At 37.9% G+C, this 26268-nt stretch overlaps 1 protein-coding gene across 1 annotated transcript in view; it reads right to left on the minus strand.

The window, feature by feature from the left end:
* Positions 1-26268, minus strand: part of LOC139717175 (uncharacterized) — a 47211-nt gene that overhangs the window by 17921 nt on the left and 3022 nt on the right. The window contains exon 2 of the mRNA XM_071628675.1: positions 9127-9890. Coding sequence (XP_071484776.1) covers positions 9127-9858 — 732 coding nt within the window. The 5' untranslated portion in view covers positions 9859-9890. The remainder of the gene's footprint in view (positions 1-9126; positions 9891-26268) is intronic.

Here is a 26268-nt window from a genome sequence, read left to right on the forward strand (position 1 = left end):
CTTGCATTAAAGGTTGTGCACAGTTCTGGTTGAGGTGTAGATTTAGCTTTTAACGTTTTGCGAGATATTCAGAAACCACTCTATGAGATGTCAATGAGCATGCAGTTCTAAGGGGTGTCAAAAGTTTATTCGATGTAAATCGGTTTTGAAATGGCTGAGATATCCAAAAACAAGGTGAAACAAAGAGATCCTAATAAAGTTGTGGCATGTCGCTTTTATTATTATCACTTTTTTGGATATCTCAGCCATTTGAAAACCAATTTTCATCAAATAAATGTTGAATCCTTCTTAAAATTACATGCTCTTTCATCTTAAGAGGCTTTTCATTATCTCACTTAGGAATGTTCAAAACATGAATCCCTACCTCAACCAGTACTGTACAGTCCCTTTTAAGCAATGCAGCTGGTTTCTTATGTGATCTTCTATTCCTTAGTCTTTTCAGTGTCATATTTTGTTTTCTGTCGTTTTTTCCCTAAAAGTCTCTACGCCTGGTTCATGCACTCTTTACAGGAAAGATTACTCTCACTTCCTCTCTTTGTGTGTTTTGCTGGTATAACAATAATCAGCAGAGGATGTATCGCAATATACTATTCTTGTTATTTAAACCTGTTAGAGTGCTATAATTCATCTGTATTTGTTTTGACACATTAAACACCTGTCTTTTCTGTAAAGCTCCAAACAAACTTGATATTCACATCTCATACATTGAGTTGTAAGATCAATGCCACTATCTCCCTATCACAAACACAAACATATCTCAGACATGTGTATTCTCTGATTAGACGTGCGAGGTCATCACGTCAAGTATGTATATCCAATGTCAGAGAATACAACACACTTGACATGCCATTAGGTTGCCCATTACAGTCAGTTCACATTAAGTCTGTTTTTATGTTTGCACACAAACATAAAATCTGATATGAGTATAGGTACTTTTCATTACTGCTTGCACAAGACTCACATTACATGAGATAACCAAAAAGAGAGCGGTGCATTCTTTTGAATCAATACAGTGAAGCCATGACAATAAGTCAACAGTAATACTATTAAATGGTAAGTTACCCTAAATATATGTGGATTCAGTGACTATAGAAATATTAGCAGTACACATCAGTATTAAGGTATAACAAAAACATAAGCAATATCAGACAATGCCACCAAAAGTTATGAATTTTCCAAGTTTTGTTTAAGTCTGAGTGTTGTCGTCACTGGATTTAATAGAAAACTACAACAATTCCTGATGTTAAAGTAAATGGAGCATTAGCTAAAAACAAACATTTTATTGCTGTAAGGAGGAGGTGCAAGCAACAGCTATGAGGATTACATAAATAATAATTACAATGTACATCACAGATGCTTATCTCCATGAATTTGAAAACCAAAGTTTCTGTTTTTTTTTTTCAAATGCAATTATGTCCTGCAGTCTCAAATCACAATATATCTAACTGATCACTATTCTAAACTTATTCAAGCAGGAATAACATTGTTTTACATTACAATAGAAAATTGTGAGGTGATAAGATAATTAGCTAAATCACTTAAAGGTAGCTTGAATTAGCTTTAACACATCAGCTGTTTGAGAATCATTTTGCAAAAATTAGCAAAACTTCACAATTTGGTAACTTACTTGATTTCTATCTAATTTTGATCAAATTTTCACTGTTGTGCTTATGAATATTTAAAGATTTTACTCTTTCTCTTCAGACTAACTTTTTAAACTATTCTGGAAAACCCAAAGTAATAAAACATGTCTTACTCCTCTAACAAAAAGCTTACACCAAATATTGTGAAAGGTTATAAAATCTGTCCTTGCATTCACGATTTAAATGACGCTCTCATCATGTCAGTTGAATGCAACTGTCTGTTATCTACCAGTATTGTACACTGACATTGAACAGTAAATGTTATCATACCTTGACTTACACATTTCTCAGTTATTGCAACATGACTGTTTCTATTCCAAACTTGGTATCCAATTGAACATTGTCAACTCTAAACCAAAACCAAATCAGATTTGGATAATTTGTTAATCACTTCTTTTAGCTATGTTCAGATATACAGTTTTCTAAGAATCATCTGACCACCAGTTTGCTCTTCAGTTTGTAATTCATCAACCAATGTGATGATTGTTGATATTTTTGGTTTTTCTGCTTTGATGTGTTTCAGACTACATCATTTAGCCTCAATAAGAAAATATCACAAAGCTTTAACAACACACAACAAGAGACCCGCGGGTCACGCGCTCACCCGAGTATCGCAATTTCACCTTCCATGCATTCTTGCACACTTTTACCTGAGAACATTGGACATTTTAGGTCTGCATATGGATCCCCCCCCCCTCAACTCGGGGGGGGGGGGGGGGGGGGGGGGGCAGCCCTGGATCTGCAATTAACAAACTTGGAACTAAAGTCATCAATGTACAAACTCATGATATTAACTTTGCTTTATCATTTCTGGTTCTAGAGCAGAAGATTTTAAATATTCCTTAATGTGGGGGGAGGGGTGGGCCCCCTAGGGGCCCCCCAAGAGGGACATGGTGCCCATTTGAAGGAATTGAGATTCTATCCCCCGAGGGATGCTACCTGCTAAGTTTGGTCAAAATTCATCATGAGGTTTTCAAGAAGAAGATGAACATGTACAATTCCGGCTCCATTACAACTGTAGGACTTCTTCCCATCCCTCTCCTGGATCCCCAAGGGGGGGGGGGGGGGGGGGGGGTGGGTGGGCACCCCTGAATCCGCCATGAACAAACTTGAAACTATGTGTGTCATCAATGTACTAACTCATAGTATCATCCAAGCCCTATCACTTCTGGTTCTAGAGAAGATTTTTAAAGGTTCCTTAATTTTAGGGGGTTTGGGCCCCCTGGGGACCCCCCAGGTAGGCCATGGTGCCCATTTGAACAAATTGAGATCCTGTCCCCCTAGGGATGCTAACTACCAAGTTTGGTGAAAATCAGACATGGCGATCTCAAAGTGAAGATGAAAATGTACAATTTAGGCCCCATTAGAACCCCTCCCCATCCCCCTCCCCTGGGTCCCAAGGGGGGCACCCCTGATTCCCCCATGAACAAACTTGAAACTACAGTCTTCAATGTACTTACTCATAGTATCATTTAAGCCCTATCACTTCTGGTTCTAGAGAAGAAGATTTTTAAAGATTCCTTAATTTTAGGGTGTTTGGGCCCCCCTGGGGCCCCCCAGGTGGGCCATGGTGCCCATTTGAACAAATTGAGATCCTATCCCCCTAGGGATGCTACCTGCCAAGTTTGGTGAAAATCGGTCATGGGGTTCTCAAGAAGAAGATGAAAATGTAAAAAGTTTACGCACGACGGACGACGCACGACGGACGACGCACGACGCACGACGCACGACGGACGCCGGACGAAGAGCGATCGCAATAGCTCACTTGAGCCCTTGGCTCGGGTGAGCTAAAAAGAGGAGGTAGAGTTACAGACAGACTTTAATTCGAATGTTTGTTTTTCTCTTATGACACCATAAGTTTGCCCTCATATTTACGAGGTCAAAAATGACTAGACTGTTGATGAGGTATATGGACCAATATCAAATCATCAGGAAGGGTTATGACACAAAAGGCCCTGCCATCTACTTAAAATTTTAATCACAATAATATTAAATAGTATAGCCTTATCACTAGACTCCTCATTCAGTTCAGTGTTAAAAGTATGTAAAACTGCCTCTTCATCTCAGGAGAGAAGTAAGAATAATCATTTAATATTACAATTCCTTACACAATTTCTGCTGCAATTGTTATGTCTACTGGAGTGAAGTATGTGTAAGTAAGTTCCCATACTTAAACAAAAGTGCTGGAGTAAACTAAAAAACACACTGATAACAAAAAGTAGGCTATGTGACCGTGTGTTAAAACTTCTGTGGAATCAATACAGATCCCTCAATATGATTAGACAATATACTTCATGATGAGTTGGGGAATACAAAGAATACATCATTGGAAGTACCAGTACTTGCATCACAACAATTTCTTTCTTTACTGTTCAGATATTAGGACATAATAGCACTTCTTTAGTACATTAATCTGTTAACCACTACCATCCACGCACATATCTTCTCCTTTTTTTTTTATGCTGACAAGCATTAATCAATGAAGTAAGCACATAGTCTGTATGAACCCAAAATTGACATTTCATTGGTCTCTCAGAAATATGACAGTCAAACTTTCAAACCTACAGATTAGTATACCCATTGTTCAGTTTTTCTATTAAGTTTAAAACTTGCTCTTACGGAGGCACGAGGAGGCAGAGTGGCTAGTTTAGTGCAATTTCTTTCTTTTTTTTAATGACATGAATATCATGACAAAATATTGAATAAAGAGCAGAAAATAAGAGTGGGTAGCCCAACCTCCTCTGTGTCTATGATACTGTGCCTGCACTTCCTGGGAGGTCCATGTGCTATACTTACAGTGTATTTCACACAATTTTTTATAAACTATATTCTCACACACACACACACACACACACACACACACACACACACACACACATACACAAATGCACAGTATACAGTGCAACAATGCTCAAGTTCTTATCATGTGTGATAATTCCTAGAAATCTGTCTCAAACAAAGTCATAAAACTCTGTGCCTTCCATTGAGAGAGGAGACATGAATCAATGCTTTGATTATGAGTTAAGTTTGCGCCCTGAGAGTCCTGAATGTTTGATACCAGCATCTTATAAAAAGAGCTGCACCATTTCAGAAACAGAGAAAATACAGGGGAAAAATATCTTATATTTTATGATATGTGTGCATTACAGCTGTACCACTCTTTCTCTGACAAGACTAGGAAAGTACATGTAGAAGAGCTGGAAAGGAATAGAGTTCTTTCCCATTCTATTTAGATTCTTTTTTTTTTAAAGGGAGGTGTGACAAAACAAAAACCTTTGACCTAAAGGCCTAGGAAAATTTCCTTGTCTAACATTAATTTTTTTTTCACATTCCTAGCATAATTCATGACCTTATTCACCAGGGTATTCATGATGTACTTTTCACACAATAATACAGAATTGCTTGAAAACTTTATATTCAATCTGATGATTGATCTGTCATTTCAGTTGCTGAGTCTGTTTCACAGCTAGAGGGAAGCAAGAGAGTAAGAGAGAGAATGCTGAGGTGGATGTATCATATAATAAATTTGTTGGCTGAAGAGCATTGACCACTGTATGATTATGCATCTAATTCTCTCTGACTTCACAATACATGTAAATTCTTCACTACAACTTTCTATCACTGCAAACCTTGCAATTTTAAAGCACATCCATGAAATCGTTGCAGAACGTGTGTAATATGTATTTTGCATTTGCTCGTAACACATTGTTAATATATTGAAGTCTCCATAAAGCAACCCCTTTTCACACTATAATAGAGTGTATAACTTCAAAACACAGCTTGGTCTAAGCTTTCACTCAATCACTATGTACACTAATAGGAAACAGATGGCAGAAGATTTTATAATTTTCCATACACCCCCCCCCCCAAAAAAAAAAAGGAGGGAGAGAGACAGAGAGGGAGAAGGAGAGATAAAGAGAGAGGACAAGAAATTGAGGGGGACATTAGAGAAGGGCAAAATAAATTCATAATTGAATAAGCACCAAGTTCTTTACTTCGTGCAAAAAGAGACCACAGCCAACAACAACAACAACACAAGACCAGGAGGAAAGGAGAATGACAAATGAACAGAGCAAAATGGAAAGCAGGAAGGAAGGAAAATCACTTAGGTATATAAAGGACATACAAGAAAAAAGAAGAAACACCAAAGCCACATTAAAAACATCACAAATATGGCAAACAGCACGTATAAGCATAGACACTACACAAGACAAATACTAACATTCAAGTCATTCATGAGTACACAGTTTGGAGAGATATTATGAAACAGAAATCTACAGGCACTAAGCCCACTCAGGTCTCATTTTTCCTTCTAGGATAAAGATGCCTACATGCATGTTTACATAAATATACAGGTTTAACTGAAAACATCACAGCACATCCAAGCAGAAAAGAGTTGCTGTGACCTAAAACAACAACTGATAGGAAGATAAACCTCAGCATTAGCTTCACAGTTCAAACTAAGACATTCACACTGAACTAGAACCAAGAAATATTACTGATCAAGATGTCTCGAAAGCGACTCCAACAATGAAAGATGAAAAAAAATATATTTCTTTTCTCCTTCTGTGCTGCAGCCTGGTTAGTTTTGGGGTACACAGTTTGCCAGGTGATATACTCAGTATGTACATCTCAATACAACCTTGGTAGGACTAGCAAAATGGGACTTTTACTGCTAAAGTGATATCCATAGCACTTGACACAGACACAAACAATGGACATGTGTACAGATAGTCTGAAAGCACATTGTAAGGCTAGTATCTAAGAACAGAAATTAATTCACTCTACAGTGTAGGACAGACTATCCTTGCCCTAAAAATTGTCACCGATTTCACCAACATACGAGATAAAAAGAACTATCACATGTCAGTGTGCAGCCAACCATCTTTACGAAGGACAATATGATGTAATAACTGCATTCCTATAAAGAAGAATGGAAGAGATACGAACAAGGTAAATAGATCTTCTTCTTCTTCTTCTTGTATGGCACGATGTGCTTGGTTGACACATTTGTTGACTATTTCTAGTCACCTGGGGCAAACCATGAGGGGTGGCCTGGGGCAAACCATGAGGGGTGGACATTATTTTCTTATTTTTGGGGTATGTGTGTACAGTGGATAGGAAAAGATAGTAAAACAACAAGAAAGAAAGAGTATACAATACACTCAATAATTTGAGACTGATCAGTTACAGAGTACACAGAAAAACAAATATAACATATGAAATGAATTTATGAACTCATGAGGAAAAATATGAGAAAGATATGAGAGGAAATGGTACGAACATTATGAAATAGCCTCCTGAACTGCAGTAATGTACATTGTATGCTGAGCTATTCTTTCCCACTATCATAATGGAGATACACATGTACCCTGCAGTGTGCCCAAGGATATCACTACAGTGTAATGTTCCATATCATGAACACTATGAACACCATTCTCAATCTGAGTGTGTGTGTGTCTGTGTGTGCCTGTGTGAGTGAGCATGTAAGTACAATTGTATGTTCTTTCTTACTCTATTTTCATAATGACTGGAAGAGAACAATTTTACAAATTGAATAGACTCATAAATTCATCGTCTTTGCAGGAATCAATTTCAGGTGATCGGATCAATCAGCTGCTAGTGAAGTACAATATAAAGCATGCAAACTGAACCTGAAATCGGTACTTATACCTGGGTGGACTGCTTGATTTACATCTAGCAAGTTGTTTGTAGAATGTTATTACAAACAGTTTCATCATCTTTAATTATTATCATTATCACTTTTATCATCATTATTATCATCATCATTAATATCGACATTATCAATAGTAGTAGGAGAAGTAGTATTGGTGGTAGTTGTAGTAGTAGTAGCAGTAGTAGTAGTAGTAGTAGTAGCAGAAGTAATAGTAGTAGTAGTAGTAGTAGTAGCAGTAGTAGTACAATTGTAGTAGTAGTTGTTGTAGCAGTAGTAGTAGTATCACTATCATCATCATTACCAAGTACTGTTCAATTATTTAGTCTTTGGATGATACTTCATCAATATACACACAACATAGAAATATTGACAGATTTTTCATTCTTTCTTTTGATGTGTCCACTCTTATTTGTAAGTAACTTGGATTTCTTTTATGCATATCCTACAGCAGATACCTTCAGATCAATATTCACATTTTATTAAATAACTAGAAATGTCGCTATGATGACTGGTATGCCTCCGCCATAATGCATGGTTCTCCTAATAGGTCTATAGTACAATGTCTTGACAATGTAGGATGACAGTTTCAAATAATAGACAAAATATTGAAAAAAACAGGTTTGTCACAAATGTGTTGAATGTTCACTTTCCTTGAACTAGGTTTGCTATATTGTCTTTATAGCGTACAGGTATGTGTATTTGGGGTTTTGAGGACGTTTACTTGACTTTTGACCCTTTTATAAGTATATGCATTGAGTAATTTGTAAGATATGAAGAAAAAGTGTTATTTCAGTATTAAATGGTAAATTATTCACATTTTAGCCTGGCCTTTGACCCTATGACCCTTAAATTCCAAAGAGAATCACTGTCAGTTAGAACATGCATTAATACTTCCGATGTACTAAGTTTCATAATGTATACCTTGAGTCACTTTTGAGATAATGGAGGAAGAAGTGAAATTTAGCTAATTTAATGTTTGTACATGTCACAACCACAAGTCTTTTAAAGGGGAATTAGAAGGATTTAGAATCATATCTGAGAAGCAGTCATGCTGTTTTACAGCTGCCATAAAATAGCCATGCATGTATTCATGTATACGTAAAATCAAATCAACTACTACACAATGGCGGCACTGCCTCCTTTGTGCCTCACTCTACAGCTTGACATTTGCACACGATCTCCATCAGCACTCTTTCACTCTAATGCTGTGCTTGGAAATCAATACACTCAAAAAGTCAATATTCTTTACGAGGTATTATAACATAAATGTTTCTACACAGAAAAAAAAATGTAAATCTATAAGCTTCATGGCACAACAGAAGAGAAGTATTACCTGAAATCTATGCAGGCCTTGGTGTGTGATCATAGACTTAAGCTCTGTATGATAACATATCAGCTACAGCTTACTTGTAAACAAATCCCACTCTGTGATTTGCTCCAGTGGGAAATAAAGTGAGGAGTGGCAGTATTCCTCAAGAGCTATGAACATGTATTATGTATACATACGTACACATGACTGTTATAGGAACAAGGTATACTGGTTTCTGCGGCTAATCCAATCTTCACTCTGTCTGTACTCAAAGAAAATCATAACATTTCTAATGCTACAGTCTACAGCAGCTGTGCTTGAAAAAAATGTGGTATGTTAAACCTAATGACCAAAATATCAAAGAGGGGACAGAGACAGATGGACAAAAAAGATAGATATCTTATGTATCAGGCACAAGAGAGAAAGCACAAGAAACAGAGATGGAGCAGAGAGGATGGGAAGGAAAGAAGGAGTGACAGAGGGAGAGAGATACTCACTGTGAACTTTGACCTCTGTTCCATGACCTCATAACCAGTAATGGGGACGTAAAGTTCTTCCAGCTCTGCAGGGTCTCCTTCTTCTGTGTTATCATAGATGAGGGGTGAGTAACCCAGGATGGAGCCAGCTACGTTCCCCATCCTGTCTTCCCTCAGTTCTTCCCACCCGTCACTGTCCTCCTCTTCTTCTCCTCCTCCTTCTCCTCTTCCTCCTCTCTGCCTACTACCCTGTCTATCCCGACTAAAATCCTGTGTAAGCTGATTTGGAAAGCGCTGGTTGACTGGCGTTGGAGTACTGTGAAAGACAGGAGTACTTGAAGCAGCAGTAGAAGCGTGAGTAGTACTGGGCCGACACGACTGGTCTGGTAAAACACTTTCTCCTACTTCAATACCAGAGGACAGAATGGGCGTCTCCTGCCCGGTGGTATGGTCACCACATGGTATCTGGCAATCAGTGGCATGAGAGTCAGGAGATAGGGTCGCAGCACTGCTTGCTTGAGTGACATCTGAGCTATGACTGTCTGGGCCAGCAGGAGACACACATGGCTGGCTGGCTGGACTGTCTGTCAGCTGCCCATTGGTGGCGCTGTTCAGTTTGCCTGGTTGGTTTGATTGAGGACTTGTACTCACAGCATGTTGTGTATTCATTTTGTGGTTTGACCCCACCTTGGCTTCTAGACTTCCTGGGGTCACCTCCTGGGCTAGGACTACCTCTTCCTCACTGTCTGACATGGTGAACCCTCTGGAATGCTGGGCATTTACATCTGTGACAAAAAGATACAAAACAAACATGTTTGAAAGATTTCAGGGGCACATCAAGGAATGACTGCTACATCCTAAATATCTCAAACTACAACTGGGTGTTTACATTTTAGCACACTATATAAGTAATCAAATCAGAATGCTACATACAGTATTACACACTTACAGTTAAGTCCACCACAATAAAGGGTGAAGACTATAAAAAAAAGAACTGTAATGGTTTGTTCCTTGCCAAAGAATATGCAAACATTTTACATACAATATACATTTTTAGATATACTTAAAAATGAGCCAGCTTGTTCTAACAGTTGACACAAGCTAGTCTGATGCAGGATGATGTCTACAGATGCCATGATAAAGAGACTACTAGTGTCAGTGTTAGCCAGGCCTCCCTCTAGCCCCACAGAAACCATCATCCTAAAGACAGCTCAGTGATCTGAGGTTAGCTAATTTAGAGAGGAGTGGTCATTGGGGAGGAAGATAATGAGACACGCTGCTGGGAATGACATCACGCTAGACTCCTGGCAGGCACTGATGAGAATTCCTGCTAATGAATTCAACATCCGCCATCCAGACTCCAAACAAAGGTTGCTTCAGAACACATACGCACACATCTGTGTGCATACATTCAGCAAGATGGCTGTGCAAAACTTACAAGAAAACTGTCATTTCGTCATAGACACTGTACATGTATATGTAGTCATTGCAGAGCCAGTACTACAATAACCCCTCTGATACAAAACTATTATGAAACAATTTTTTATTCAATTGTTACTCTTGCACTGGAAGGAAAAAAGAAAAGCTGCAAGAGAGAGAGAAAAAAACAGACTAAGTGATGTGCAGGGATGCCTTAAATACACACATATATATGCGTGCAAATTATGCTTGCAGCCTACAGCATGATATGTGGGCAGATATCTTGTTACAGCTACTACAGCTCACCACCTTCACACACAGCTTGCAGCTGCAGACTACAAAAGGAAAGATCAAGATCCTTCAAGAATAAAAGCATGACACATTAAAGTATTTTATAGTATTTCATAACATCTCTACAGACAGAAATACTGTGGGTGTATAGAGAACCGGAGTGGTCTGTATGTTTATGATATAAGAATACTAGTAGGTGTCGAGAGAGAGAGGACCATCTTTTCTTTCGGGAATTTTTATGTGTAATAGAGTCATTCTTTTCAGGTTAAAGACACACTTCAATCACCAGAGTACTATTTTGGTCATATAGATATTCTAGTTTTTTCTCATCAAAGAAGTGGACCAACAACAAAAAAAGAATATATTCAGATAAAAATATTCTAAAACACTAAGGTATGCCAGTTTGATGCTAATTATCACAGAAAATGCTCTTTCATCTTGAAGTATCAGCTCTAGATACAACTCTAAAGGTTTGCATCACTCAAGCTGGTGTAGATATCATAACAAATTTTCAGCTGTGGTTTAGAACAAAAAAAAAAAAAAAAACCTTTCTAATTGTATATAAAATAGCACTGCAATTTCAGTGTACATTGTCCCTGACATGAAATTTATTCCTACAAATAGATAAACCCATATATTCAAATTAAAGTCTATAGGGGAAAGTTAGTGAGGACTCATGGTAGTATCGGTAGTTTAGCATTACCAATGGAGGCTGCTATCAATCAGGCAGAAGGAAATATTAAAGTGGTTCAATATCATTCTAAACATCCAAACAGCCAAAGGTTTTAAGACTATTCACTTCAAAAATGCTGTATTAGGGTTTCAAATGTGTCCAGAGGTGTGAGAGTACTTACAGGAAAAAAAACAACAAACAAACTAAATTCAAAATTCTGAAACTTGAGAGAAAAAAAAAGTGTGAAGTATATCATACTGTGAGAACTTCAATGCATTTGAACAGCAAGAGAAAAGTTGGTTTTGGGTAGAGTAAAAAAGTCTTACATCAGATTAAAGGGATCGTATAGTTTTGGTTGAGACCTAATTTCAGGTTTCTAACATTTTTTGGTGAGATAATGAGAAACCTCTTATGAAATATGAAAGAACATGTAATTCCATGAGGAATTCAACGTTTATTTGATGAAACTTGGTTTTGAAATGGCTGAGATATCCAAAACAGAGTGATTCAATAAAGTGTGGGACCCACATTTTATTACGATCGCTTTATATTACTTTGTTTTTGGATGTTTCAGTCATTCCAAACCCGATTTTCATCAATTAAACTTTGAATTCCTCAGTCGGTAGCGCATTTGCCTCACGATCACGCGGCCCGGGTTCGAACCCGAGTCTGGACTGAGCAATGTTGTGTGTAAGCACACCGTCCCCTCTAGCAAGAGGCAAAGCACTCGGTCCCTTGGAGAGGACATAAAATGGAGGTCCCGTGTATGAGAGAGTAACAACTAACGCACGCAAAAGATCCCGCTTCATTCATTCATCGTAAAGAGCAGGGTGTTTAACCCGGTGAAGTGGTCCCACCTCAAATCCAACTGGACCCCGTGGAAGACAAGCTTAACGTAGCTGAATATGGGCTATCCAGCCATCTTCTCAGATGGAAAATGAACAAACAAACAAAATGGTATGCTCAGTACTATTTCATAAGTGTTTTCTTGGTATCTCACAAAAAGTTAAAAGTCCAATTCTCATCTCCACCAATACTGTACTATCCCTTTAAACTCCGATCTCACCTGTCCCTGTGTGTTTGATGCGCTTGTTGAACACAAAAAGGTAAGCGCTTATAATATTTTGTACATCTATCCATTAATGATCCTAAAATACAATCAGTTTTTTTTGGGAACATACTTTGAAAGGACTGACAATCAATGACCAGCTCCATCTCAGGACAAACAACCAGTAATAGAGCACCACATTTTGATGAGGAAGAAAAGACAACCATGGAGCACATCATGATCCTTTGTACAGAACATATGTGTACAGGCCACACTGAGAGCATTGGGGTGAGCCAGCACAATATTATTTGGCGCCATTCTGAACTGAGTAAACAATACAGCAAGGCAATGGCCTTGGTGGTATACATCTCACTAAAAGCAAGATCAATGGAGAGACTGTATACACAAAGAGAGAGGAAGATCCATACTATACATGATGTATTCTCTCTAGAATATTACGCATCTTGCTACCTACACCTAAATGTACTGTACATTATCAATACAGCAATGGCTTAGTTGGAACATTTTCTCTATAAAAGCATGACATAACACAGGACATCAAATTCATAGACCATTTACTACTAAAAACAATCTTCATGTACCTCAGTATCGTACCACCTTGATAATAATGATTTCATCGCCTGCAATGGAAAATTACAGGCCTATTTACTACATTCAAGGGTAGATGAGATTTTGTTTATTCTATGTAGGTTATAGAAAGCAAACTCAATATTAATCTAATATTTTGTGGTGATCATTCAATTAGTCTTTGATATGTTCTCTTTCTTTCTTTCTTTCTTTTTTGTGGAATTCATTCATATCCTCTCATTACCTCACTTTATTAAGTAGGCAGTAAGTTACAGCTCTGAAATACCTCAACAGAAAACTGTTGACAAATATGAAACTTTTTTTCAGCTTAGTTAAACAATCATTTAAGTGACTTGTAAAAATGGTTTGAAGTACTTACTGTTATTCTATTCAAGCTGCTAACTACCATAGGCCTTAGAAGTGTCCAAATATGTACATCACCCATGTCGTCTCCTTGTTCATGGATGTGTATCTATGGCTTCTACTTATTTATCACAACAGAGTATACAGGGACCCAAGAATGAAAAGTGAAGTAAAGCATGTCCCACATAAGGCTCCCTCTATCCTCGCTGGGATGCATGGATCTATTTTGATCAGTATGCAGCATATTTCATCCCCCGGGGCCTTCAGTCTAATGAACAGAAAATGTAGACTCCGCTACTGAACTTAATTTCATTAGCCTGGTGCACAAATTTCTTTACCAAATGCCTCCTAATGCAGAATCCTAAATATGATAGATATATGGTGATACTGCCTTGGTCCTTGGCTGGATGACTCTCACAGAATGCTGCAGTTGAATCACATCAACCTGGTTGGATGGGGAGTCATCAATATTACTCTTCTTCTGGTAGAAAATATGGCAAAATGATCTAGAAGCAGCAGGAATTCGGCTTATGAAAATGAATGATGTCAATATCCCTACACATACACAAAATTGGGTCTGTGTGCAAAGTCTTACTAGGTCACATGAAGACCTAAAACTATCAATATCTCAGGGTGGTGAAAACAAAGGCTCATCCAAATTAAAGTAACAAAATAAAAATGGTGCTACACCGCCCAAATAATGAGATAATAATGTACTCATTAGATATCATTGCGTTATATTGCAGTATAGCACAAAAAATAGCGTGAAATAGTACAAAATACAGTCAAACCTGTCTATAGCGGCCACCCAAGGGAGACGGAAAAAGTGGCCGCTATAGACAGGTGGCCGCTATAGACAGGTAATCCAACTTTGTGTGCATTGCTTACATGTACATGTATCATCGGTGTATCCTTACATATTCATGTATGTGTGTACGTATGCACACACTGTGTGTTTCGTGCATTTAACCATGCCGGTGTATATGAAATTGTTACACAGTAGTATGTGTATTGTCGTGAAGATAACTTAACACCAGTGCATTATTATGACTGAATGGGGGATGAATGCAGCGGTGGCGGTCACTGAACGTTGCCCGCACGGCTACAAAGCAGAAAACATGCTGAATTATCGGCTCGGCTACGGTTCCATTGGTTTTTTGGCCGCTATAGACAGGTTCAAATCTACCGCGGGAAACAAAATTTGTGGCCGCTGACCGCGTTAGACAGGTGGCCGCTATACACAGGGTCTTTAACAGGGCTTTTCTCTCGGGGGGATTTTTCAGTGGCCGCAATAGACAGGTGGCCGCTATAGACAGGTGGCCGCTAAGGCAGGTTTGACTGTATTTGCAAGTGTGATCCAAATCCTACCCAACAGCAAGGTACATGTATTTTCATCTGAATGCAATATTTTCCTTGACTTTTGGCAGTCCATTACTGCACACTGAAAGGGCATGATAATTCCTCATCTAGTGCACACCTTTGAGGTGTGGGCAGTAGTGTGCACTTCTCACACAGCTGGCTTGCTAATTTTTAGTAATTGTCAAAATTTCAAACATTTACAGTCAATTTTTGCAACAAATACCATGAACAAGAAAGTTGGTGTGCATAAGGTGTTCTAGAGAAATGTAATGCTGTCAAAGAGCACAACGACAAAACAGGCAACAACAGGAGTAAATATCAATTTTTTGAGGAACTCCAGAATTTTCATTCCCATGTCCTGCTTATAATCTCCCTACAACTCTTTAAGGATCAGTGCTTGACACATCTACACGGCCAAGCAGACATCAACAGCTCCACCACTGCTGACAGTCAAACTATGGACCCTACGTAGGGTCCATAGTTTGACCCTACGTAGGGTCCATGGTCAAACTGACAACAATAAAGGCACAGACTGTTTCAATTTGCCACCCATGCCTATTTGGTATCAGTTCTACAAAATGAATGCAAAGTAATGCATTCTGTAATAAATTCTAAGCACAGCATTTCAGTGGAGTCCAGCATCGACTTCACATTTCAGGATACTTCTATGATCAGCTGGTGCCATCCAAATTATCATGCTAATTTGGAAATATGCTGTGTCCCAACGAATTATGATATAAAATTGTATTTGTTTGGTTTTTTTTCTTCAAATTATCAGGAAGCATGTCGTCATTGAAACATCATTTACTTTTTAAATACCACTGAAACTTGATTGTACAAATGTGGGTAAAATATTAAGGGAATGAAATGGAGAGGTAGGGCCCCTATACATGAAAATTTGGGCTTTAGGACATTAAAGGTCCTGTTTACCTTTGGTAACAGTGATTTCAAAAATTTCTAAGATATGACATTTAATGCATACATGCATGTGTAGGTCTGTCCTACCATAAAACATCCTATCACATAGAATTTTCAAGATAAAGCCTAAAATATAAGGAGATATCTGTATTTTTCTCAATAAACCGTAACTGTAGACAGTTAGTCTGGAAACATTTTTATTATTACTATTGTTCACATTTTGTAAATTAAACAATACTTAATATCGATTTTACCCATTCAAATTTTCACAGTGGTTGTTTCTATCCCTAACTCACATTTTAGAAATATTTTAAAGCACCTATGCTGGGTTTTTGTTTCATCTGCAAATGGTAAATTATGCCTTTAAAATTGAATAATAAGTGTCCACAAAAATTGCTTTTAATAATGCTCTAGTCTTGATGCAGGCATATCAGGAGTATAAATATCTCACACAAACACATGAGTGCACCCATACATTCTATTTCAAAAATCTATAGGGTTTTGAGAAATATTAATCATTGACCAATTATGTAAATATCAAAAGTACTGGGTTACAAATTCTACCTTTTACGTGTGTTCGCCATTTTACAGTATACCCTGGATACAGCGTAGGGATCACCCAAACACGTACGTGTGTACATGTACATTGTAATCGTAAACCAATATTATCTGCACACATTGCCTACGGATCAGTCCTTTCAATGCATCAATTTGGGGTGAAGGAACATTCTGCCTCTCATGAAATAAACATCCAATAAGTTTAATAGCCATCTGACTACTGATGAGTGACTCATGAAAACTAGATCCTAACTATCTGTTCCTATACAAGTTTGCCTCTCATGTTTGGCAGCCGAGTGTTTCATATCTTTAAAAAAAAAATAAATGAATAACAAAATATTCATACTAACCAAAGGGGGTTCTGTAACAATTTGAAAATCTGCTTACCTGACAAGGAAGTGGTTTAAAAACAAAAACAAAAACAAAACAAACAAAAAGTTATGTAGCACCCTGGTAGAGGTTGAAAACCTCCACATTTTGGGCAGCCTGGAATGGTTAATACATGGTAAAATTGGCTGCAGAGTTTATCATCTCATCATTATCATCAAATTGGCACCTCTGACTTTATATGATTTTTCTCATATTGGAGAAAGACTATAGTAGAGAAAACTGGTCAAATTCACTACACAACAAACTCAGACAGGGTGTACTGTATAAATGAATTTGAGAACAAACCAAGAACTTCAGTCTTTTAAGATGTTACGTGCCATGAATTTTATGCTCTGAATTTTGCAACTTAGAGGTTTTTCGAAAATTAGGCAACCAATCCAAGCAGCGTGCATAAATTTACAATAAAAGGTTCAAATTATCAAGCATATTTTACTCTATCTAAATAATAATGTATATAAGATATCTCTATCTCTAAATACTAAAACAGAATAAATAAAATATTCAAAATGTTAGCACACCAACCACATAAATGTGGATTATGGGACTGGATGTATTTTAAGGCAATGTCTTGATCAACAGAACTAAAGGTAACCACTCGAAATGCTTTGCTCAATGTCATGAGATATTCATCAACCAGGTTGACACATTATGTCTTTATGGAGATACAGCATTTAGCCATCAGCACACACAGTGATTTGTGAGTACATTGTTGTTATCAGTGGTTTCCTTCCTATAGGCCATTCTGGGCATTGCTGCATACACACACACACACACAAAGAAAAAAAAAGAGAGACATACAAAGTAAACAAACAAATACACCATAAAAAAGGGATAAAAAATAGAGTTGGAAAATTAATGGACAACTCTCTCATGCATGAATTATACAGCAAGAAAACTGACAATAGGCCCTCCGCTAGCCATCTACTTTAGCACCAACGTGACAATACAGCAGTAAGAGCACGGCATGAATAACACGGGTAGAGTAGATTTGTAGGATTTTATGTGATGAACCTCACAATACTGTGTCACAGCACACAGTACATCTTTGGTCTTGGCATTGTCATCCTGTTTGAATGCACAAGTTGTAATGCAATGCAAACAAACCACAATACCTTGATCACTAAATGGAAAGCCATAATGAATTGCTTTGTGGATGTATGTTAAACTTTTGGTCAGTCTTTGCATTTGTTTTTAAATCTCTTTCTTTCTTGTGCTGTGTCTTATAAACTGTCCTTCATCTGCATTAAACAGGTACTCTACATGCAGTTTGAGTTTTTACATAAATCCGTTTTTTTTACCATATTTCCATTCTTTTCTTCACAGAGAATTTAGACTTCTTAAACCCTATTAATAAATCTCACAGTTTTCATCCTTCAGACATTTGGATTTGTCAGTTCGATTGCCCAAATAACCCGAAAACAAACTTACCTTCATTAAAACTTGTGGTGACATGACTAACACACAATATAAATCTGTCTGTGTACAAAGTGCGAGATTTTTATAGTGAAGATAAAAAATGAGAGTAGCTTACATTGTACACTTATGTATGTAGACTTAGAGGACTTGGATGGTCAGTAAAGCAAATCCTTACAAACGATAATCGTCATGGTCACTGGTCACCACCATTCAACAAAATCACCCAGCAAATCTCCATGTGATCTGTATTCCAGTCTAGCTTCCCATAAACCTTGATTTTTTTGCACTAGTGTACTCCCATATCTCAGACCAAAGAGGAATTGAGTACACAGTGATAGCAAACACTTTCACACCCCTTGTCACACCAGAGTAAAGATCACGTCATCATAAAATCCACCAAGTCATGTGTGTCTGTGAGATGTCCTATTGGTCTTTTGGCATCCTGAACATGCCATTGTTCTGCTGTAGACTCCATGTGTATACTCCCACAGTATATTTTTGTATGCAGACTAGTTAGCATGTACATATTAATATGATTTTTGTGGGGGTGGGAAGAGGCGCAACTCTGTGACATTAGTACACATTGAACTTTGAAGAGCTTCTTAAATGCACACATGTATCTTGATTCGGACATGGCACTAAAAGATACTTGTATTTCAGTGATTTGGGGGTAAGAAGATATTTATAATGACACTATCAGCACCCATGGAAATCCACGGGTCTGAGGGTCTCATGCTTTTTTCGTTCATATTTTTCTGTTCCCACATTTTTATAAGTGGAAAAAAAAATAAAAACTTTAATATTTCCTCCTTCCTTCGAATGCACCCCTTCTATCCATGACCATCCCCCTCCCAGAAATTTAAGAGTACTACGTGCCGACCTGGTCCATGGTTGGGATCTTACCACTGCTTGTGACATTGATACCATTCCCTGATGTGTGCAGACATACATAGATGTTAAAAACCCCTATTTTCTTTCTTGTCACCTACTGTACAGACACTACAATGTTCAATGAAGATCACCTTGGATAATATTATCCTCAATAACATATTTCAAGAATACAATGTACTTTAACTGTTATCTATAAAAAGAAAAAAAACTAGAAATGTCGCTATGGCAACTGGTATGCCTCCGCCATAATGCATGGTTCTCCAAATAGGTCTACAGCACAATGTCTTGACAATGTGTGATGACAGCTTCACATAACTGGCAAAATATCAAAATGACAGGTTTGTCACAAATGTGTTGAATGTTCACTTTCCTTGAGCTAGGTTTAATTGGATGAATGGCTATACAGTCTAAGAGTGCAGGCATTTGGGGATTTGAGGATTTGAACCTGATTTTTGACCCTTTTATAAGTTTAAGGAAGAAGTAAAATTTAGCACTTTCACTTGACCTTTGAACTTTTGACAAGAAACTTCCATGATAATCTCTATTGGGGAATACATGCATACATGTACACTAACGTTTCAACAACAAGAGACCCGGGGGCCACGCACTCACCTGAGTATCGCAATTTCACCTTCCATGCATTCTTGCACACTCTTACCTGAGAACATTGGAAATTTAGGTCTGCATATGGATCCCCCCCTCAACTCCAGGGTGGGGGCAGGCAGCCCTGGATCTGCAATGAACAAACTTGGAACTAAAGTCATCAATGTACAAACTCATGGTATTAACTTTGCTTTATCATTTCTGGTTCTAGAGTAGAAGATTTTAAATATTTCTTAATGTGGGGGGGGGGGGGGGGGGCGGCCTAGGGGACCCCCAAGAGGGAAATGGTGCCCATTTGAAGGAATTGAGATTCTATCCCCCTAGGGATGCTACCTGCCAAGTTTGGTCAAATTCATCATGAGGTTTTCAAGAAGAAGATGAACATGTACAATTCAGGCCCCATTACAACTGTAGGACTTCTCCACATCCCCTCTCCTGGGTCCCAAGGGGGGGGGGGGGGGGGGGGGGGGGGGGGGCACCCCTGATTCCGCCAACCCCATGAACAAACTTGAAACTACACAGTCGCAGCGGACGACTATAATTAACTCCCCCGAAACCCACTAAACGTTTTGAATTTTCAACCGTCACCGAGGCAGTGCGAATCGGGCGTTCTCATTTTCACCAAAATTTCACCTTCTCATATCTCCGCTATACATTGACCAAAATCGCTCAAACTTTCAGTATCAATGCAAAATTATGATTTCTATCCACATACGAAAAATCACGAGAAACGATCAAGGATTTTTAAAGTTATTCAATATTTCATGTTTCTCTGTCTCGGAAAACTACCGTCCGATTATTTCCAGACACATCTGGACGCACCACTTAATATTCATGAAACTTGACATACATATTCATAAGACATGTGCGGACGTAAATGTAGCCCTGTTCGCTTTGCCGAAGACCTATTTTTGAAGTTACAAGTGAAAATAAATGAGGTATCTTGTCAGAAATCTTGGAGCAGCAAACCAGAATAATGACGTCATATTCTAAGAAAAACTGATTTGCGCTTGCGCAATGAATGAACTTTCCCATGCTGCTTCGATCCAGCGAGCTGATTGGTCGATGCATTGCAGCGTACTGTTACTGTGTGATGCGAGGTGGCTGCTGCGGATGCCTAGTAAACTGCACATGCATGCTATGAGAGTGGGACGCGGTGTGTCGATAATGTACAGCAGTGTGCTGGGGACCTCGCTATACCTCAAAGACAAGCACTTACGTTATCAGAACTGTCCTATTAAAAAGAATATAGCAAAAATTTGAATATATATTCGGCTATGATACCATTTATGCAGTTGCAAATTCTTGACATTGGATTATTCAGACTTAACGCAGATTTTACTGCACTATAGTAAGTAACATTACAACTACGAATTCCCGGTACGAGTTACGATCAGAGTACAGCAGTGCCGTACGGCACTGAAGTACAGGTGACGTTAGAGCGACAAAGATGTGGGTACGTGGGACTGTACCCTGTCTTCCCGTATGCGAATGACTATGAAATTTCGTGCTCGGAACGAAGGTAGAAAGTGCACCACTTTCGATTATTTCCAGACATATCCGGACGCATGACTTCTCGAATGTGATATTTTAGAATTCCGGAAAGAAATACATACTTAGTAACATACTTGAAAGTTTTTTGTTGTTCACGAAGTCAAAATGTGAAATTTTAGCAACGATTTCTGACAATTATTTTCCGTTTTGAAAGTGAAGTTATGCCCCATTTTGGATTATTTTCTCGTCGTTATTTAAAAAAGTTAATGTAATGGTAGGTTAAAATGAGGTTGTTACTTTTCATAACCGTTTGAATTATCAAAAAATATGAATAAATAGTAAAGTTACGGCAGTTTTGCTGCGACACTTTCCTAGCGGTTTTCGTGCGAAACGTGTTCATTCAAGAGGAAAGCGAGGTCAGGTCAAAATGAAAACAGTGAGTTAATTGCACCCGTCCGCTGTGACTGTACAGTCATCAATGTACTAACTCATAGTGTTATCTAAGCCCTATCACTTCTGGTTCTACAGAAGATTTTTTAAAATTCCTCAATTTTAGGGGGTTTGGGCCCCCTGGGGGGCCGGCCATGGTGCCCATTTGAACAAATTGAGATCCTATCACCGTAGGGATGCTACCTACCAAGTTTGGTGAAAATCAGACATGGCGATCTCAAAGTGAAGATGAAAATGTACAATTTAGGCCTCATTAGGACCCCTCCCCACCCCCTCCCCTGGGTGCGAAGGGGGGCACCCCTGATTCCCCCATGAACAAACTTGAAACTAAAGTCATTAATGTACTTACTCATAGTATCAACTAAGCCCTATCACTTCTGGTTCTAGAGAAGAAGATTTTTAAAGATTCCTTAATTGTAGGGTGTTTGGGCCCCCCTGGGGCCCCCCAGGTGGGCCATGGTGCTCATTTGAACAAATTGAAATCCTATCCCCCTAGGGATGCTACTTGCCAAGTTTGGTGAAAATCGGTCATGGGGTTGTCAAGAAGAAGATGAAAATGTAAAAAGTTTACGCACGACGGACGACGCAAGACGAACGACGCACGAAGAGCGGTCGCAATAGCTCACTTGAGCCTTCGGCTCAGGTGAGCTAAAAATCCTGCAGGCATTGCATAGATAGGAGGGAAATAGTGACATTTTGATGAGTTGACCGTGACCTTTGATGCATGACCTTTGACCCATGACCCCTAAATTCCCTAGATGATCACTGCCAATTAGTATGCATATGTACTAAGTTCCATGAAGATACCTCTGAAAGATTTGTAAGATATGGAGAAAAAAAAAGTGAAATTTTAACATTTTCACTTGACCTTTGACCTCTGACCTCATGACCCCAAACTCTCTCTGGTGAATCTTTATTTGGTAGTTCATGTATACACTAAGTTTCAAGAAAATACCCTTAGACATTGCATCGATATGGGGGAAATAGTGAGATTTTCAGCATTTGACCTTGACCTTTTGACCTTTGACTTTGAGCATGTGCACCCAAAAGTTGATGGGCACAACTCCCCTCACTCATACATACACATGCCAAGTTTCATTAGGATACCTCAAAGCGTTTTTTAGTTACGCTGTCCACAAAAATTGATAACGGACGGAAGGACAGACGGACGGACAACCCGAAAACATAATGCCTCCGGCGTCACTTCGTGGCGGAGGAATAAAAAAAGAAGAATGCAGGACAATATCAAGCAATTCTATTCCTGTCAATAAACTCTAGAGTAACCTGAGAAACCTTGATTGTAACTCAAACCAGAGAATATAAAAACCTTGATTTAGCCATTCAGAGACAAGTTGAAAGCTGAGCAGGTTTTCATGTTTGCCTTCTCTCCTTTTTATCACAATTTCCATGTTAAAGAGGAAATCCTGTCCAAATATAGGTTAGTCTGGTAAGAAAGAGTAAAATATTACGAGTTCAACAGTAAAATTTTGATTGAAATCGGGTGAAAAATAAGGAGGTTATGACATTTTGAAATTTTGCTAGTATTTCAGAAAACATTTCTTGAACGGTCAATACGAATAAGCAAAATATAATGGCAAAGTGGCCATGTCATTCCCTCACAACTTGCCACACAAGTTTGTATAGTTTGAACATAAAATTTTGAAATTTCCAGTTATTCATTCAAACACAATTATGCCCGAGGCTTAAATCCTGATAAACTATCACTATTCTGAAGTTATTTAACCAGGAGTAATTTTATGTTTCAGACTTCAAGGACAGAAACATTTAATTTCTGTCATTTTTTTGTACACGATCAATGGAAAATTGTGAGGGTATGACATGGTTAGCACACTCATCTGCATATATCCACTGAACAAGAACTGTTTTGCAGAAATTAGCAAAACTTCGAAACGTCATAACTTCCTTATTTTTCCTCCGATTTCAGTCAAATTTTTACCATTGAACTTGTAAGATTTTACTCTTTTTTTATCGCACTAACTTACAAAATTGTATATTTGGACTAGATTTCCCCTTTAACCAAGCAAATACTTCTATTCTGGCAAACACACTGAGTGAGCAGCAAAACTTCTTTTGTCTGTCCACTATAACACTGGATAAGAGCATTTCATATCACACACATTGTACATGGTTGTACAAGTTCTTACATGATCTACATCTTTTATTCATGACCATAGTCACTGACTTTGATACAATACACAATATAGAATCAAAACCCTACAGATGGATCATAAATTGAAGGACAAAAAGTGATTGGCTGAACCATCTGACTTCCTGTCAGAATGCTGGAAGAGCATCAAACAATGCATCACTAGCATGATATAATTTAGGGGTTCTTTCTGTCTGCAGACTGGAATTACATAATGAGGATGAGATTCTCTTTTCCTTCCTCAGATAAGATCTTCTCTTCAATAAATGCATACATGTCATTATGCTTCCAGCTCAAAAAAGATAAATCTCCAAAATTAGTTCTACGCTTTAATACTGAGTGTAAATTTCAAGAAATATTGGGTGTAGACAGTGGTTTTCTCACAAGCATTGGTCATGTGATGGTCACATGATGCCCAGAATAAAACCATGAAATACTGACACTTGTATATTATACAGTTGTACATAAAGTAACAGTGAAAGAAGGTTTACATACAATGTACAGTGTGTATATGCAAAGCAGATCTACACGTAGTACCTGGTGCTACTGGGGATAAATTCCGTCAGCTGATTTCACTATTCAACTCCCACAAAGCCACATCATACATGTTCAATTCACATAACAAACCGACTTAAATATCACATAAACAGTTCCGTTGTTTATCAATTTTTATGAAAATTGGACTTAACAGTAGGACATGCCTACATTGTAGAATTTGAAAGTTTTACAAACCTGTTTTTACAGAATAGCGATATTGACAACAGGTACAAAATGTACATTATGTATAAATAATGGAATAATTTGAGATAGTGTAGTCATCAATTCACAACTCTCCCTTTAGATTGTGTACAAAACAAATCATAAAAATCAAATCATATTTTGACAGATAATGTAACAAGTTCTGCAACCACTATCCCCTAAAGTCATCACTGATGCAGTATTACAGCACTAGAAACAGTGAGGCAAAAAACATAAGGTTTGTTTATTTTTTAAATCATTAACTTGAATTCATGTAACATATAGTGAAGATTTTAGGGTAGGTCAGTGTAGTGCCATCTAAATTTTCATAGATTGCACATTGTATGCATGACTGCTAAATAAGATTTCTATTTTATGAGACAACAAAAAACTTTGAAGTTTCACAACTGTATCACATGATAGGCTGACTATGTACATGACACTTCTACCATTCTCTTTGTTTGATTTCACAATGCTCAGAGGGTTCCTGCAATGTACAATGTACAGTACATTGTTTACCATACAAAAGATTCAATACATAATGGACTATCTAGTTCAAGAAGATAATGTATGGTACACTGAACTGACTTTGCTTGTGGCTAGCACCTTATTAAAGATTGCACTCTAAGAAACATGAACTTTGAGATAATCCTTGAACTCAAGGAAGTGATTGTATCAACATCATTCAGTTCTCATTTTTTCACAGCTAATTACAGTACAGATCAGGAAGTACATCACATTTCTCAAGTATGGCTAAACCACAAATACTCATTAACTGTACTGAGATGCAGCATTTACATTGTACTTGATGTCACCATTTATGAGGTAAAACACTATTGAAGTACAAGTACTTTAGAAGTATGGAACTATTTCAAGTATCAAGTATTGTACATTTACATGTGTTTCCACTGAATAAGAATGAATAACATCACACAAGGCAAGCAGTTTCAAATGCTGGAGGATGTTCTTAGTACTTCACGTGAAATATAAATATGACTTAAGATGAGATTGGAGTACCTGAATTCCCAGATAATTTTCTGTTAGCCTCATATTAGTTCTACAAACTAGCCTTAAAGACTACAGTAAACTGCATGACATATATCCCTTTCTTTCTTTTCTTTGGTGTTTGGAGGGGGTGTTTTGTTTTCAGGCAATAAGAAAGATGAGGCTAGTGTATCATTAAAGCAGGGCAAATATATCTAGGTTTTAATTGATACCAAGAAATGATTCAATACATTATGCATTCCTGAGTAATCTACAATCACTAAAATCTATTCACTTGGCTTAGCCTGCAGATGTAGACTAACTTAATTCCAAAGAACTTTCTTAGGATCCTTTCTCTATACCCTCTGGCAAACATAAAGTTCTTTGTCCAGAACTCACACAATGCTCCCTAGAACATAATCCACAACTCTAGACAGTGTCCTTCATAAGGCTCACATTGTTTGCTTCAGGCTCATGTAATACATTTGTAGTACACCTAAAGAACTGTCTCATGAGGTAGGCTACAGGACAACCCCTGCAATGTCAGTACAATGGTTCTACACTGTACAATGTACCTCTTGTCAATGCATGTCTACAGGTAGAAGACTACGGTAAATGATAATCACATGATGCTTCTTTAATGGTCATCACACAACTAGAGCTCGTCTTAAACTGACTGAATTCTAGTAAAACAAACCAAAAAAAAAAGATACATGTGTATGTTCAATCTCTTCCTCTTTCGTCGTTTTGTTTCCCCAAAGCATGAAACATTGGTAAATCATAATTATGCCTTTTTAACAGTAACATATAAAT

The sequence above is a fragment of the Diadema antillarum genome, unplaced genomic scaffold (genome assembly GCF_040938485.1).
Source record: "Diadema antillarum isolate AM-2024a unplaced genomic scaffold, OU_Dant_1.0 scf00000072, whole genome shotgun sequence".
Lineage (NCBI taxonomy): Eukaryota > Metazoa > Echinodermata > Echinoidea > Diadematoida > Diadematidae > Diadema > Diadema antillarum.